Raw genomic sequence first — 17,585 nt, forward strand, 5'->3', positions numbered from 1 at the left:
TCACCAAAAAAAGTGTCAAAAAAGTAAAAGCCACAAAAGACACTTTAGACAGTTCCGTTAAAAAATAAGAAAGTGTCCCATCATGTACATTCATCGTCAATCACGCTGCCTGACGGACCCCCGAAAAATTGAAAAAAATAAAATAAATACTCCACCTTAATGGGAGGACTGCTGTAAAAGGGGGCTTCCAGATTCAGATAAGCCCCCCACAACCAATGGCCAGGGTTGTGGGGACGAGAGAGAAGGTGCTTTGGGGGGCCCAAAACCACCTTTACCATGTTTAGTGCAAGGGGCCTGTCATGGTTCAGGAGGGAGGGTGCTCGCTCGTTCCCCCCCTTTCCTGGCCTGCCAGGCTGCTTGCTCGTATATGGATCTGGTATGGATTTTGGGGGGACCCCACGCCAATTTTTTATTTTTTGGTGTGGAGTTCCCCTTAAAATCTATGCCAGACCCTAAGGGCCTGCTATGGATTTTAGGGGGGACCCCACACTTTTTATTTTTATTTTGGCGTGGAGTTCCCCTTAAAATCTATAGACCCAGGGCCTGGTATGGACTGGGGGGGGGCATTTGTATCCCAAATTCTGTCATAGGGTTCCCCTTAACCACTTCAATACACTGTATTATATACTGTATATATATATATATATATATATATATATATATATATATATGCGCACTGTGTATATATATATAAAAATACACACACACTACACTGCCTGCACCGTATAATAAATAAAAAATATATAAATATAAATATATATATATATATATATATATATATATATATATATATATATATATATATTTATATATATATATATATATATATTTACTAGACTGCCTGCACTGTATATATAGTCGACACTGAATGCAGAGTATATACAATATCTCTCAAAAGTGAGTACACCCCTCACATTTTTGTAAATATTTTATTATATCTTTTCATGTGACAACACCAAAGAAATTACACTTTGCTACAATGTAAATTAGTAAGTGTACAGCATTGTATAACCATGTAAATTTGCTGTTCCCTCAAAAATACTCACCACACAGCCATTAATGTATAAACCGCTGGCAACAAAAGTGAGTACACCCCTAAGTGAAAATGTCCAAGTTGGGCCCAAAGTGTCAATATTTTGTGTCGCCAACATTATTTTCCAGCACTTCCTAAACCCTCTTGGGCATGGAGTTACCAGAGCTTCCCAGGTTGCCACTGGAGTCCTCTTCCACTCCTCCATGACGACATCACAGAGCTGGTGGATGTTAGAGACCTTGTGCATCTCCACCTTCCATTTGAGGATGTCCCACAGATGCTCAATAGGGTTTAGGTCTGGAGACATTCTTGGCCAGTCCATCACCTTTACCCTCAGCTTCTTAAGCAAGGCAGTGGTTATCTTTGAGGTGTGTTTGGGGTCGTTCTGTTGGAATACTACCCTGTGACCCAGTCTCCAAAGGGAGGGGATCATGCTCTGCTTCAACATGTCACAGTACATGTTGGCATTCATGGTTACCTCAACGAAGTCTAGCTTCCCAGTGCTGGCAGCACTCATGCAGCCCCAGACCATGACACTCCCACCACCATGCTTGACTGTAGGCAAGACACACTTGTCTTTGTACTCCTGACCTGAAATTTAACACACCTGCTCCCCATTCACACCTGAGACCTTGTAACACTAACAAGTCACATGACACCAGGGAGAGAAAATTGCTAATTGGGCCCAATATGTACATTTTCACTTAGGGGTTACTCACTTTTGTTTCCAGCGGTTTAGACATTAATGGCTGTGTGTTGAGTTATTTTGAGGGGACAGCTAATTTACACTGTTATACAAGCTGTACACTCACTACTTTACATTGTAGCAAAGTGTAATTTCTTCAGTGTTGTCACTTCCGGTCACGTCTAACCTTACGCGTTACGTCACGTCACGTGACTTCATCTGATGAAGTCACGTGACGTGAACGAGGCGTCGGTATCTCTGTCGGTCCACGCTGAGGGAGATTACATTTTCCCTCGGCATGTCTTCCGGGTATCGCGGCTCCAGCGCTATGAGTGCATGCACGCGGGAGACTTCTTTTCCGGCATGCACTGCTGCAGCAGCTCATTGCAAGGGGAATATCTCCTAAACCGTAAACCGTACCGTTTACCTTTTTACCTTTAACCACTTAAGGACCCCTTCACGCCGATATACGTCGGCAGAATGGCACGGCTGGGCACAATCACGTAGCTGTACGTGTCTCTTTAAGCCCAGCTGTGGGGTCGCGAGCGCGCGGGACCCGCGGACCCGATCGCCGCCGGTGTCCTGCGATCAGTCACCGGAGCTGAAGAACGGGAGAGGTGTGTGTAAACACACCTTCCCTGTTCTTTGTTGTGGCAGTGTCATTGATCGTCTGTTCCCTGATATAGGGAAAGACGATCAATGACGTCACATGTACAGCCCCACCCCCCTACAGTTAGAAACACATATGAGGTCACACTTAACCCATACAGCGCCCCCTAGTGGTTAACTCCTAAACTGCAATTGTCATTTTCACAGTAAACATTGCATTTTTATAGCATTTTTTGCTGTGAAAATGACAATGGTCCAAAAAATGTGTCACATGTGTCCGATGTGTCGCAGTCACGAAAAAAATCGCTGATCGCCGCCATCAGTAGTAAAAAAATTATTAATAATAAAAATGCAATAAAACTATCCCCTATTTTGTAAACACTATAAATTTTGCGCAAACCGATCGATAAACGCTTATTGCGATTTTTTTTAACAAAAATAGGTAGAAGAATACGTATCGGCCTAAACTGAGGAAAAAAACATTTTTTTATATATTTTTGGGGGATATTTATTATAGCAAAAAGTAAAAAATATTGCATTCTTTTCAAAATTGTCGCTCTATTTTTGTTTATAGTGCAAAAAATAAAAACCGCAGATGTGATCAAATACCACCAAAATAAAGCTATATTTGTGGGAAAAAAAGGACGCCAATTTTGTTTGGAAGCCACGTCGCACGACCGCGCAATTGTCAGTTAAATCGACGCAGTGCCGAATCGCAAAAAAGGTCCTTAACCTGCATATTGGTCTGGGTCTTAGGTGGTTAAGGAGTAGTAACAGTAGTAGAGGAAATAGGGAATGGTAATTGTAGACATCATTAGGCATATTTAAGTAAAGTTCAATGCACATTATGGTTTAGTAAGAGTTGTAAACAAACTGGGCCAGATTCACATAGAGATACGACGGTGCATCTCCTGATACACCGTCGTATCTCTGAGTTTCGTCGGTCGTATCTATGCGACTGATTCATAGAATCAGTTACGCATAGATATGCCTAAGATCCGACAGGTGTAACTGTGTTACACCGTCGGATCTTAGGCTGCAATTCCAGGCCGGGCCGCTAGGTGGCGTTTCGGTTTATTTACGCGACGAATATGCAAATGAGGAGATACGCCGATTCAGAAACGAACGACCGCCCGGCGCGTTTTTTTTACATCGTTTGCGTTCGGCTTTTTCTGGCGGATAGTTACCCCTGGGTCTATGAGGCGCAGCCAATGTTAAGTATGGCCGTCGTTCCCGCGTTGCGATTTAAAATTTTACGTCATTTGCGTAATTCGTCCGTGAATGGGGCTGGACGCCATTTACATTCACATTGAAACCAATGACGTCCTTGCGACGTCATTTAGCGCAATGCACGCTTGGTAAATTTGCGGACGGCGCATGCGCTATTCGATCGGCGCGGGAACGCGCCTGATTTGAATAGTACACTCCCCCTAGCCGCGGAATTTGAATTTCGCTGGGGGATTTACGATACGCTGCCGCAAGTTTTGCGGTAAGTGCTTTGTGAATTACCCACTTGCCTCAAAAACTTGCGGCGGCGGATCTTAAATCACATAGGTTACGTGGATCTAAAGATCCGCTAACCTATGTGAATCTGGCCCAGTGGCTTTTACTTTGGCTTGTTTCCTCATTTGTGAAGGTATTTGAGAAAGAATGGTCAATGCATGACCTGTCCAATCATTTTCTACTTTGTTGAACTACAATGACTTGAATGTAGCAACAAAGTAATATAAATGTTGACTCAATTCATCCAACAAAAATTATTAACGTCCTTTACTTTTTACCTCAAATATGACATCTTTTCTCCATTCCACTTGCGGATGACTGTACCGAGTTTGGCTCCATATTTAAATTCAGTGACACGGCCAATTCCAAAGTATTGATTTACAGAAATGGCCTCACCTCCAAGATCAATTACCTGAAATAACATGTTATATGTGATCTTTTTGCAGCATCATGGGACAAATCCATCCATGTAAAAGATTCATGTATTGTCATGAATGTAAAAAGGTGATAGGTACACTCTATAACTCTACATTGTGTAGTTTATAAGCCGTATATGTTGGAACAATGATCAGAGTCTCTTGGGAGTTGAATTTTACCAGTGAAAAGCTACAGATATTAAGATGCATGGTTGCTGGGGTTAAGGACCAATATGAGTAGTACTCATATTTTAGGTATTCTAGCTATGAAGACATCAGAAGTGGAACGTGTTATCTAACAGGTGGCTTTGTAGTGCCTGGTAAGAGCCTGTTTTTTTTCTTTAACCACTTAAGGACCCCTTCACGCCGATATACATCGGCTGAAGGGCACGGCTGGGCACAGGCACGTACCTGTGCATTGCCTTTAAGAGCCCAGCTGCGGGGTCGCAAGCGCGCCGCTGGCGGCGCGTTCGCGACCCGGTCCGAAGCTCCGCGGCCGTGCCTGTGGGACCCGCGGACCCGATTGCCACGGTGTCCCGCGATCGGTCACCGGAGCTGAACAACGGGGAGAGGTGTGTGTAAACACACCTTCCCCGTTCTTCTGTGTGGCAGTGACACTGATCGTCTGTTCCCTGATATAGGGAACGAAGATCAGTGACGTCACGCCTACAGCCACGCCCCCCAACAATAAGAATCACTCCCTTAGGGCACACTTAACCCCTTAGCGCCCCCTAGTGGTTAACCCCTTCACTGCCAGTGTCATTTTCACAGTAATCAGTGCATTTTTATAGCACTTTTCGCTGTGAAAATGACAATGGTCCCAAAAATGTGTCAAAAGTGTCCGATGTGTCCGCCATAATGTCACAGTCATGATCGCCGCCATTAGTAGTAAAAAATAAATTATTAATAAAAATGCCATAAAACTATCCCCTATTTTGTAAAGGTTATACATTTTGCGCAAACCAATCGATAAACGCTTATTGCGATTTTTTTTTAACAAAAATAGGTAGAAGAATATGTATCGGCCTAAACTGAGGAAAAAAAATGATATATTTTTTGGGGATATTTATTATAGCAAAAAGTAAAAAATATTGCAAATAGCGCAAAAAAATAAAAACCGCAGAGGTGATCAAATACCACCAAAGAAAGCTCTATTTGTGTGAAAAAAAGGATGCCAATTTTGTTTTGGAGCCGCGCAATTGTCAGTTAAAGAGACGCAGTTCCGAATCGCAAAAAGGGGCAAGGTCCTTTACCTGCATATTGGTCCGGGGCTTAAGTGGTTAACAACTGGCTAGGCAATGAGTAAATAGTCACTAGTCTTATGTTTGCATTTGCAAACTCCAGCACAGGTTGGTCTTTGTGTTCACTTGTAAAGTTGATAGAGCAATAAAACTTTCTATTCCATTACAATCACAACACAATAAAAAAAATGGTGGTTTTGATCGACCACAAGAAGATGAGACTGAAGATGCCGCATTCATACAAAATGGAAAATTTTGATAAATTTCGACACTAGGTGTTTATGCCCTGCACCCCATACCAACTACCACTTTCAGCTTTTGTTAAGACTTACTCATTTATGATCTGTTAAGGAAAAGGAATGCCCACATATAGAAGCCAAATGTAAACTTCTTCAGTTGATGATGTATGTTAGACTAGACATATGTGCATAGTTTTGAAAAATCTAATAGACACCTCCATCCATGGTAAACTGCTGATGTATTCAGCAGACCTATGGTTGCTGAATACCAGAACAGTGACTGCATCTGACTGGATGCAGTCACTGTTCAGCCATCAATTTTTCACCTGGCTCCTTTGACAAGAGTCAATTGAAAATGTTGAGACATGTAAGGACAGCCTAAGAGGATGAGAATGCTATAACATTAAGTTTATTTGAAAAAAAAAAGTAGTGCTAATCAGTGGCATAGCGTGGGTTGTCAGCACCTGGGGCAAAGCAAGTAATTTGCGCCCCTTGACCCATGGACTTACCTATTTTTAGCTAGTCCCAGTCTGGTCACATGATCCACTGTGTGAGAAAGCTGTGGGGGTAGGAAAGAGGAGAGCATGCTTGATAATGACTGGTAAAGCCTGGAGTGGTGACATCATGCATATGTTCCTATGTCCCATCTGTTGTTGGCACTCCCTCCTCTCCACACTCGTGACAGCGCCCCTCTAAATTTTGCGCCCGGGGCGGTGGTCCCCTTGCACCCCCCACGCTACGCCACTGGTGCTAATGGATAAGCAAGGCAGTATAATACTATAATTGTTTTTAGTTATTTTGTCCACATGCCCAACCCTTATGCAAACAGTGTTTAGAAAAGTGCTTTATTAAAGGCTTTGATTAATACATAAATTTAAATTTAGTTTAGCAGATTGCTTTAAAGGCATCGATTGGTCAACGAGTGTAACATTGTTGGGCTAGAAATAGTACATTTATAAACATTTGTAGGGTAAACTTACCACACTGTAATATTATCTACAATGTAGGTCCACAGAATATACTTCAGGATATAAAAAAAAACATTTTTGTAGGAATTTATACATAAGAATACCTCTTGAAAAATGAAAGGTCTAGCTCCACCGGGGAACCATCTGGTGTTGAGGTTCGTCAGTCTGTCTGAAATTGCTTTAAGATCTCCAGGCCACATGTGTTTTGCAGCATCCAATCTAAAACCAGCTACTCCAATATTAATGAGATTGTTCATAAAGTCTGCAATCTTTCCACGGACATAATCCTTTTCTAGAGCCAAATCCAGAAGGCCAACAAGTTTGCAATCTCTAACCTAGGTGTGGGAAAATAATTTCATTATTTGTTGGTCATTTATAAATTCATATCATATAACATGATGTGCATTTGGCTACAATACATTCCTTGCAGATATATGTATAGATAGATGTATAGATAGAGTAGACAGACAGGCAGACACAAAGAAAGATGAATGAATTACAGCTTTTCTACCTGATAAGCATCCCCATAGTTTTCAATTTCACCGCTGCCAGTCTTACACTTGTCATCATTGAAATCCAACCTAGAATATGGAACAGCAGGGAAATCTCTTGAACCTGTATTGAAATAGCTGCCACAAGTTGAATGCGTGCCTGCACCCATGCCAGAGCCACACATGTGATTTATGATAGCATCCACATAGATGTATACCTGTACAAGAAGTAACCAGAATAATATATTATACAATTGTCCAAAGTGTCTGAAACTTTAGGTGTATAAAGATGCATTATTGGTACATTTACTGTAATATAACAAATTAGGAATGTCAGTTAAAAAAATTAGGCCAAGTACTTACTGTACTAACACTACTACACCAGTTGTACTAAATGGTACAGTACTTACAGGACTTGTAATTGGCCAAATGACCAAACAGATCATAACTCTAACTTGAAGTTTACTAATTAGGTGCAACATTTGAATCAATAATGCATAACAGGGGCAGAATGACAACTAGCCTTCATCCACTGCAGAATAACACAAAGACGATTATAAAAGCAAACATGTACTCTTCACAGAAATGTTCTTACAGCCTAATCAAGGTAACATAGCATAGTCTCTACAAGATAAGATGTAACAGAGAGTCTAGCTGAGAATCCCTACTTCAGTAAAAAAAAAAACTGTTTAGAACACAAGTGGCTGTGCTGTAGGTCATGGATGTGATCTGTTCTAGTTCCCCTGGTTGGCCACCATAGCTTTTCAAAAGAAATTCAGCTTAGGAGCTGCTTGGGCTAAGTGGCAGCTCTGCCTGTTGGACGGTAGTGTATTTAGGTTTTGTGCTGCCCTAGGTCTGACTAAACTCGTGCACCCCCTAATTTAAATATGACCCCCCTTCCTGTCAAGGCCACAACCCTTTCTGATTAAGACCCACCCTGAAATTTTCGAGTGGGGACACTAGTTCTGAGGGCCTGTTGGGGGCAATGGATTCCCTTAATTTGCATAGATTTCCTCTCATTTCCTGTTTGGCTATAGGGCATGAAGTGAAGGGAAATCTCTGCAATGGGTCAGGGATGGTAAAAAATCAACTGACAGGGGCTATAACGCTCCCTTCCTTTTCCAAATTGAAAAAAAAAGTGTTGCCTATAGTTCTACTTTAAGCACAAATTTCTGATAATTTTATGGAGAGGATATAACTATGCCAATGGTGCAGCAAATAACATATAGCACAGTGAGAAAGGTTTGTGGTCCAGGATGATAGGACAGCCAAAATTAGAAGCAGCACCCCCCTCATCCAGTTCTGGAATGTCGGCATCCCGCATACCAAAAGCAGTGCGGCCGCTTTATGAGGGCGCTAGACTAATTTGCCTCTCAGCCCAGTCCGCTTCATAAGACTGGCGCTACACTAACAGCGGACTCTTTCCGTGCTGCCCTAGGCCTGGGCCTTGTTGGCCTAGGCCAGGATACAGCATTGCTGTAGGAGAGGGTTACTCCAGGTAAGGATATATTAGGAAGACAGCTCCCTTTGTTAGTTGCCACAAAGAGAGTGACTACAATTCTTTTCTGTGATTGAACTGGACCAGTTCATCATGTATGCAGCTGGGCCTTTTTAATTTAGATTTCCCTTAGTAGTATTAAGATGTTTTGAGTCTACTTGCATCTTCCTGCTCTGGGATGCTGGACTCTGGGGACCCCTCCTGTGAGCAATGGGTCTCTCATCTCTCTTCTCATGCAACAATTTCCTAAACTATGCTGGACTGGTCATAACTTAAAGAGAAGCTCCAGCACACAGTGCAACGTGCTTCGTGCATGTGCAGTAGGGAACCGGCTGTGAAGCTGCAAGGCTTCACTGTTGGTTTCCCTTACAAGGAATGGTGGGGGCAGCAACCGAGAGCCGATTGAAAAATATTCTGGGGTGCCAACATTGCAGGGTCCCTGGGCAGGTAGGTGTCCTTATATTCAAAGTCAGCAGCTACAGTATTTATGGTGGGGGGGGGGGGGCTGGAGCTTCCAGAAACCATTTTATTCACCAAGGCCTCTGCTTAAAAAATATATAATTTTTGGGAGGTCTAAGTAATTTTCTAGCTAAAAAATTCAGATTTTTACATGTATGAGAGCAATGTCAGAATTGGCCCAGACGGGAAGTAGCTAGAAATGGCTGAAGTATGTCAATATCTTTGCTTCCTTTGCTTCAGAAAACTGTTAAAAGGCATTCCTGTTATTTATTCCTATTTATGTAACCCCTATATGGGGACATCTCCTGGAAACTAGCTCAAGAGGCAAAGAGAAGCCCATTGGTGTAAAGCTAGGTTCATACTTGTGTGACCCCTACTCTGCGGGAAGGCAGGTAAAAAAAAAACTGAACTGAACCCCCACACACAAAGGAGAGTAGGATAGTTCTCTTGGGGTGAAGGGGGGCTGTGCCCATTATATGCTGTGAAGTCAAGGTCACTACTCCTGGTTCCAAGCAGGAACAGTTTAAAGAGCGAGCATGTGATTATTCTCATAGACAGCAGTGAAGACTAAGATAGTTCTGGTAACACAAGCATACGGCTGGGAGGATCCCAGGCCTGTTGAAACAGGGAGACACCCCAAGGAACTTAAGTACACTGGTAGCAATTGGGGGGTGCTCCCCACAGTAACTAGGTCTTTTGGATAAATTGTAGGCTTTTAGGCTCCTGTCCAGCTACCTGCACACTGGTTTTGACAATTTGAGGGCCTCTCACCTAGCTGCAGATCACTTACCTGGCTACCTCTGCCTCATCAGGAGGGGTCTCTCTAAACTGCTGAAGAAAGGAAGTTCAGAAGCATCAGTTCCCTAGATACAGGAACAGCAATGCAGGTAATTTTGGGAAATGGAGTCAAAGTGGTCTGAGCATGATGAGTAAATGGGCAGTTTGGTTTAGTACTTTAGAGGGCATTTCACCAAAGTTAAAAGCTAAGTTCACTTTTGTTCACCTATTTTTTTCTTCTATATTGCAGCTCCTCTATGTACCAATATAGCACTAATGTACTTATTTTGCAAAAATAAAACAGCTTTTCATTTATTAAACACATGCTTACCTCACTCTCTTCATAGCTGTTTTAAAACACTAATCCATTACTTCTGCCTTACTTCCTGGACAGACTTTAGGACATGACACAGGAAGAAGTTGACCAGCTGAGGGTAGATGATGCAGGTTGTGTGCTAATAAGATCAGCTGGTCAACTCCTTCCCATGTCATGACCTAGTTTCAAACATTTTACTGAAAGAAATACAGTACAAGTCCTCAGACAAATATTTGTAGTATAAACAAAAAAAAATATAAGAAACAAGGCTTCTCAATACATTCTACAGAAAATTTGATATTTCCATAAACTTATACAATTCCATGTTTAATTCAAGAAATATATCGTTGGATTTAAGAAAATATGTAAGGTAAACTAGGAGTAATTTTAATATCTAGGTGATATAAAATAATAACAAGTTTATGTCTGGAGGAGACTAGGTTTTCCATAAGGTTAGTGTAAAAAACAAACATAGTTAAATATGGGATAGTGGAGATAAACATATTTCAAATCCAGGACCAAGATCCAACCATGTGGCTTGGTATAACCTGATGAAAGCAACTAATAAACGAGCCATCCCAAAAGTCAAGTTAAAATGTATCCTAGGTAGTATTTAATTAACTATTTGTTTAAGTTTTAGTATGTGAAGAACCAATAAGTCGTTAAGGGGGCTGGGAGTTGGGGTTTAGGGAGGGCTTGTGAAAAAAAAAGTGGTGGGTGGCAGATGTAGCCAGACTGGGTCAGAGGTCAGTAAGTCCAGGGTATTGTATGAAAGATGGTATATGAGATGGGTATATAGTCTCAGGTTAATATTAGGGATAAATCAAGACCAGGTGGTAGGTAATGTTCAATCCATGGGAGCCATAGTGACTCAAACTTGGGTAAATTACCATATAGGAGTGCCTCCGTTTTGGCATGAATCGTTGCCTGAGTTACTGTGTTTAACTGATACTGTACATAACGTATTTGTTTTCCAGACTTGCAATAGTTTGTTTTGCAGCTGTAGTAACTAGGAGTAGAAGTTTGAATTGGCGGTGCGTTAAAGTTTGTGGTTTATTGTTCAGGATTGCAACTGCTGGGTCAGGAGGTAAGGTGGTTTGAACATAGTGGAAAGGATGTTGAAGATTTTAGACCAAATAGTTCTGACTATGGGACAATCCCACCAGATATGTAGACATGTACCCAGGTCAGTACAGCCTCGAAAGCAAAGTGGGGAGGTATTGGGGGAGGAATTTGTATATCCTTGCCGGTACTAGGTACCATCTGGTGAGTTCCTTGTAATTGGTCTCTAATGCAGTTATATTTGGAGTGGCTGCTTTAGTAGCCTGCCAGATTTGAGACCAATTTAGCGTGTCTGGTTGGAGGTTTAGATCAGTTTCCCATTTTGTAATCATGACCTAAACAAAACAAAAATCTACAAAAAAAAACACAAATCTTCCCAGCATTGCAATTTACAATCAATTTACAATATTCCTATGTTTTCATAGTTTTCATTATTTTTAGTTAGCTGTTGTTTATTACAGCACCTACCAATTATGAGTTGCATTTAATACATGGCCTTGTTGTAGAGCTGAGCTTTCTGAAAAATCAGTATGTATATTAAATTATGTTTTACCATTAAACAAAGTCTTAAAAAAATATTGATTATTGATCCACCTACCCCAACGTTGTTACATCTGGACACCATGTCTCTGAACTGCTGGTCATTGCCAGATCTGGTGCAGAGGTTGTAGCTGATAGGCTGGTATCTTTCATACCAGGGTCTCCAGGGATTGCTAACAATAACATTCTCATTTGGTGGAGAAATCTGTAATATAAAAATGAAATGTGCTGACATTACTTTATAAATCTGCATTATACCACTAGGTTTAAAAGTCCAACTTTTTATTAATCAGATTTAATGGTAACATTACAAATACAGTTAGATGGATTCACTTTAATTCCACATACAGTGGGGATCGAAAGTTTGGACACCCCAGGTAAAAATTTGTATTAATGTGCATAACGAAGCCAAGGAAAGATGGAAAAATCTCCAAAAGGCATCAAATTACAGATTAGACATTCTTATAATATGTCAAAAAAAGTTAGATTTTATTTCCATCATTTACACTTTCAAAATTACAGAAAACAAACAAATGGTGTCTGCAAAAGTTCGGGCACCCTGCAGAATTTATAGCATGCACTGCCCCCTTTGCAAAGCTGAGACCTGCCAGTGTCATGGATTGTTCTCAATCATCGTCTGGGAAGACCAGGTGATGTCAATCTCAAAGGTTTTAAATGCCCAGACTCATCTGACCTTGCCCCAACAATCAGCACCATGGGTTCTTCTAAGCAGTTGTCTAGAAAACTGAAACTGAAAATAGTTGACGCTCACAAAGCTGGAGAAGGCTATAAGAAGATAGCAAAGCATTTTCAGATGTCAATATTCTCTGTTCGGAATGTAATTAAGAAATGGCAGTCATCGGGAACAGTGGAAGTTAAAGCAAGATCTGGAAGACCAAGAAAAATATCAGACAGAACAGCTCACAGGATTGTGAGAAAAGCAATTCAAAATCCACGTTTTACTGCACGATACCTCCAGAAAGATCTGGCAGACACTGGAGTTGTGGTACACTATTCCACTATAAAGAGATACTTGTACAGATATGGTCTTCATGGAAGAGTCATCAGAAGAAAACCTCTTCTACGTTCTCACAGCAAAAATCAGCGCTTGATCTTTGCAAATGAACATATAGACAAGCCTGATGCATTTTGGAAACAAGTTCTGTGGACCGATGAGGTTAAAATAGAACTTTTTGGCCGGAATGAGCAAAGGTACGTTTGGAGAGACAGAATTTAATGAAAAGAACCTCTGTCCAACTGTTAAGCATGGGGGTGGATCAATCATGCTTTGGGGTTGTATTGCAGCCAGTGGCACAGGGAACATTTCATGAGTAGAAGGAAAAATGGTTTCAATAAAATTTCAGCAAATTTTGGATGGTAACTTGATGCCATCTGTGAAAAAGTTGAAGTTAAAGAGAGGATGGCTTCTACAAATGGATAATGATCCTAAGCACACCTCAAAATCCATGGGGGATTACATCAAGAGGCGTAAACTGAAGGTTTTGCCATGGCCTTCACAATCTCCTGACCTCAACATAATTGAAAATCTATGGATAGACCTTAAAAGAGCAGTGCGTGACAGACAGCCCAGAAATCTCAAAGAACTGGAAGACTTTTGTAAGAAGAATGGGCAAAGATACCTCAAACAAGAATTGAAAGACTCTTGGCTGGCTACAAAAAGCGTTTACAAGCTGTGATACTTGCCAAAGGTATTAACTCTGCAGGGTGCCCAAACTTTTGCAGACGCCATTTTTTTGTTTTCTGTAATTTTGAAAGTGTAAATGATGGAAATAAAATCTAACTTTTTTTGACATATTATAAGAATGTCTAATCTGTAATTTGATGCATTTTGGAGATTTTTCCATCTTTCCTTGGCTTCGTTATGCACATTAATACAAATTTTTACCTTGGGTGCCCAAACTTTCGATCCCCACTGTAGATACGATTATTATTATTGTACAATGTAATATAACAATATAATAACATTGGTTGTTATAATACTAGCCATGGCCAATCTGTATGGAATTGCAAAATGTTTTGATTTGCAATATGCTTTTTAGCATTGCAAACCTGTGTTAGGATTGTATTATATCCCCCCCCCCCCTTTATAATTGTCTTTTGATGCCTCCTCCTAGCCCAGTTAACTTGATAGACTTATGTCGGCCATACATGGATTAAAATGTAGCCAGTTCAGCAGGGACCGGACAAATTTCGATCCATGTATGGGTAGGCTACTTCAATCCATCGATTGACTTGATTACAACCAGCCTGTCGGAGTTTTGTCATGCAATTACTGCTGGCAGCTATAGCCTCTAGCAGTAATCATTGTGATCTGTTGGCCGGGATTGCTCCCCACATCCCTCAACCAGCAGAACACAATAGTGCTGGGGGAGGTATTCCCCCATCAACACTGACTCTGTTGATGGGGGAATCAGGCTATTTAAAATCATCTATAGGCTGCCTTAGGATCACATTAACAAGATCAGAGTATATAGTCACACAAGACACACCCTGAGTCCTCTAGACAAATGAGTGCACTGTGGCCCTTCTCTTTTAGCAGCCTAAGCTGAGTGAGTGAACTTTAAGTACACAGAACACTACTACTACTATTAAAATGCACAAACTATGCAGGTAGAGCAACCTGACAAGTGCACAGGAATGTAATATAGTATTTTTCATATGAATGTGTTACTGACAGTCAGCAACATCATGAATGTTTGTGTATGTTTGCCTCTTCTAAAACTCTGGCAGCCTAGACCTTGACCTATAATGGATATGCAGAAATAGAAAAAGACTTAAGAGAGATAAAGAGAAACCCAACTTTTGTTTCAAGAGAAATATAGGCATTGTTATAGTATCTAAAGTGCTGTGCAAACCTTTGGCACTATATAAACCCATTATAATAATACTAATCATAATAATATTAATAATTTTAACTTAGTGGAAGAAAACCAGCACAACAATAAGTCTATGCAATTTACTTCACATTACGATCTATCAGACTGACATTACAGGGACACACAAGTTACTATTACCAAGGACCCTGATAAAGGAGACCTGTATGCCCTTGAAATATTGATCTGCTACATCTGCACTTGAAAATATATGTGTAGAAAAGTGTCAGAGTGCTGGCCTTTTTCTTTAAAATGCTTTGGATGGTCCCACTGTTGGCTGTCACCCAAGACATTCTGGGGTTCCCGAGGTAAGAATGTGGGATGATAACACATTAAGCATATTTTTTTGTTTGTTTAATATTTCGAAAGGAAAACTAAGGCAGCCTTGGTTTTACTCATGAGCTTAACTATGCCAACAAGCTCATGAGTAAAACCAAGGCTGCCTTAGTACAGAACACTCTTGCCTTCCTCAGTGTCTACTACAAATATCTGAATGGAGCTTTTATATTCTGCTAATGTTAGTAAGGGGTTTTCTGCAAGGTGTTTTCATTTTTTCTCACAGTTCAAAAATATACTGGCAGATTAACTGGATTTTAACTAAATTTGGCACTAGTATGGCTGCCTGTATGGGCCCCTGTGGCTGGGACATTAGTGTACATGTTCCATCAAGGAAATAGGCTAATTTGAAGGTTACTTTCTACTGTGTACTCTGTGGATTTAATATGGTTTCATATAGATTTAAATGAAAGGAAAAAAATTGGCTCTACTTACAGTACACAGATTCTACTTGTCCTAATTTGTCAGTTTGTAAATGGATAGAAAACTGGCTAAAAGACAGAATTCAGAGAGTCGTGGTTAATGATTCTTACTCTGATCCAAGGTTATCAGTGGTGTACCCCAAGGTTCAGTGCTGGGACCCTTACTTTTTAATATCTTTATAAATGATATTGGGTCTGAGATCAAAAGTAAAATTTCTGTCTTTGCAGATGACACCAAGCTATGCAGTGGAATAACGTCCTTACAGGATGTCTCCAATTTACAAGCCGACCTCAATGCTCTGTCTAATTGGGCGACTAAGTGGCAGATGAGGTTTAATGTTGATAAATGTAAAGTTATGCACTTAGGGACTAAGAATATGCATGCATCATACATGCTAGGGGGAGTACAACTGGGGGGATCTGTAGTGGAGAAGGATCTTGGGGTTTTAGTTAATCATAAGCTCAATAATGGCATACAAGTCCTTTCTTGTATTAAGAGAGGTATGGACTCCAGAGACAGAGATTTATATAGCAAGCAGAGTCTGCCCATTGGAGACGCCCATGTGAAAGGGGCAATAGAGGTACAAAATTAGACAAGAGAGTGTCTGGTTACATCAGCTTAGAGATTATCATTCAAGATTTAGGAACAACAGTACAATATACCAGATATGCATTAGACAATCCTTATCAGAAGTCTAAAGAGACAAACAATAGAGGGTAAAAGGAGTTTGTGGCTATCAACCAATTTTCTACCAGCCAGATTGATTATAAACTAGCGGAGCTGATGTATATTACAATAAATAGGGAGTATAACACTAATGCCATGTACACACGATCATTTTTTACGATGGACTTTTTTCATCCGAGAAACCGATCGTGTATGGGCCCCATCAGACTTTTTTCTATCAGTGTAAAAAAAATAGAACATGTTTTAAATTTTTCCCATGACAAAAAAAACAATAGTAAATTTACGATTTACGGTCTGTGTGGAACTCTATCGGAGAAAAATCCATGCATGCTCAAAATCAAGTCGATGCATGCTCGGAAGCATTGAACTTCATTTTTTTTTGGCTCCTCGTAGTGTTTTACGTCACCGCGCTTTGGCACGGTCCGAATTTAGTTTGATACAGCTTCATCGTAATTCCAACAAAAAAAATGCATCGGATTTTATTCCATCAGAAATCCGATCGTGTGTACGCAGCATAAGAGTTGGAATTACATTCCATCACTTTGCTCAATGTAACAATTTGTTACAAGAAAATATGTGTACCTTCTACCAAAACATATTTTATTTAGTCTTGGATAAAGTTAAGTAGAGGAACGGTAAGACCCCAGTCAGATTTGTATTATTGTATGTTTCCTTGTATTAGATTTTCTCTTACTTCCTGTTTAGTTAAGGTTTGTCCCCAGAACAGAAATAAGGGGAAAATCTCCCCAGTAGAGCCCCAGATAGCAGTAAAGTCTAACCCTTCCCCCCTCTATCCAAAACTAAAAAAAAAATTGGGTAGCGATACGCTTTAATAGTTTCACAAAGCAAATGTAACTGTAAAAAATACATGAAATTCTGAGTTTTATCTGGGTAATGTTTTAGGGTATTATATACTTACTTGGACTCCTCCAAATCCATTGGGTGCCAAGTATCGTTCACACTCTGCTGCAATGTCATCCCATTTCCATTCAAACAAGTGGACAATTGATGTTCGTCCAGCTCTTGTGTTGGGGTTGTATTGGGCTGAGCAAAGCCCAACTGCGACCAACAGAACTAGGAGCTTCATCCTGTCTGCTAATGTGACAATATGCTCTCATTCTACTGGTCTTATAAACGGTGTGTGTTGCATAACTGTGTCAAATGGCCACCTGTGATTGTTTTTAGTGATATAAGTAGCCAGGTGATGATATTATGGAAATTCCCACAAGCAGGCTTGTTTTTCTCAAATGCATGAAGTGTTTGTAAAAGATAAGCAGGGAAAATATAGTTCATCAAAAATTATGTTTTGCCCTAGATTTTGGAAATTAAATAGGGGAAAAAAATGTTCTTAAACACTTCAATACAGGGTACTTCTACCCCCTTTCTGCCCAGACCAATTTTCAGCTTT

The 17,585-nt window shown here is 40.5% G+C and overlaps 1 protein-coding gene across 1 annotated transcript in view; it reads right to left on the reverse strand.

The window, feature by feature from the left end:
- Positions 1-17,293, reverse strand: part of LOC120945607 (pancreatic alpha-amylase-like) — a 30,049-nt gene extending 12,756 nt beyond the window's left edge. Inside the window, exons 1-5 of the mRNA XM_040359907.1 lie at positions 17,097-17,293; positions 11,896-12,042; positions 7,206-7,403; positions 6,799-7,029; positions 4,109-4,242 (exon numbers count right to left, since the gene is read on the reverse strand). Coding sequence (XP_040215841.1) covers positions 4,109-4,242; positions 6,799-7,029; positions 7,206-7,403; positions 11,896-12,042; positions 17,097-17,264 — 878 coding nt within the window. The 5' untranslated portion in view covers positions 17,265-17,293. The remainder of the gene's footprint in view (positions 1-4,108; positions 4,243-6,798; positions 7,030-7,205; positions 7,404-11,895; positions 12,043-17,096) is intronic.
- Positions 17,294-17,585: the final 292 nt, after the last annotated feature.

Source organism: Rana temporaria, chromosome 7, assembly GCF_905171775.1.
Source record: "Rana temporaria chromosome 7, aRanTem1.1, whole genome shotgun sequence".
NCBI lineage: Eukaryota > Metazoa > Chordata > Amphibia > Anura > Ranidae > Rana > Rana temporaria.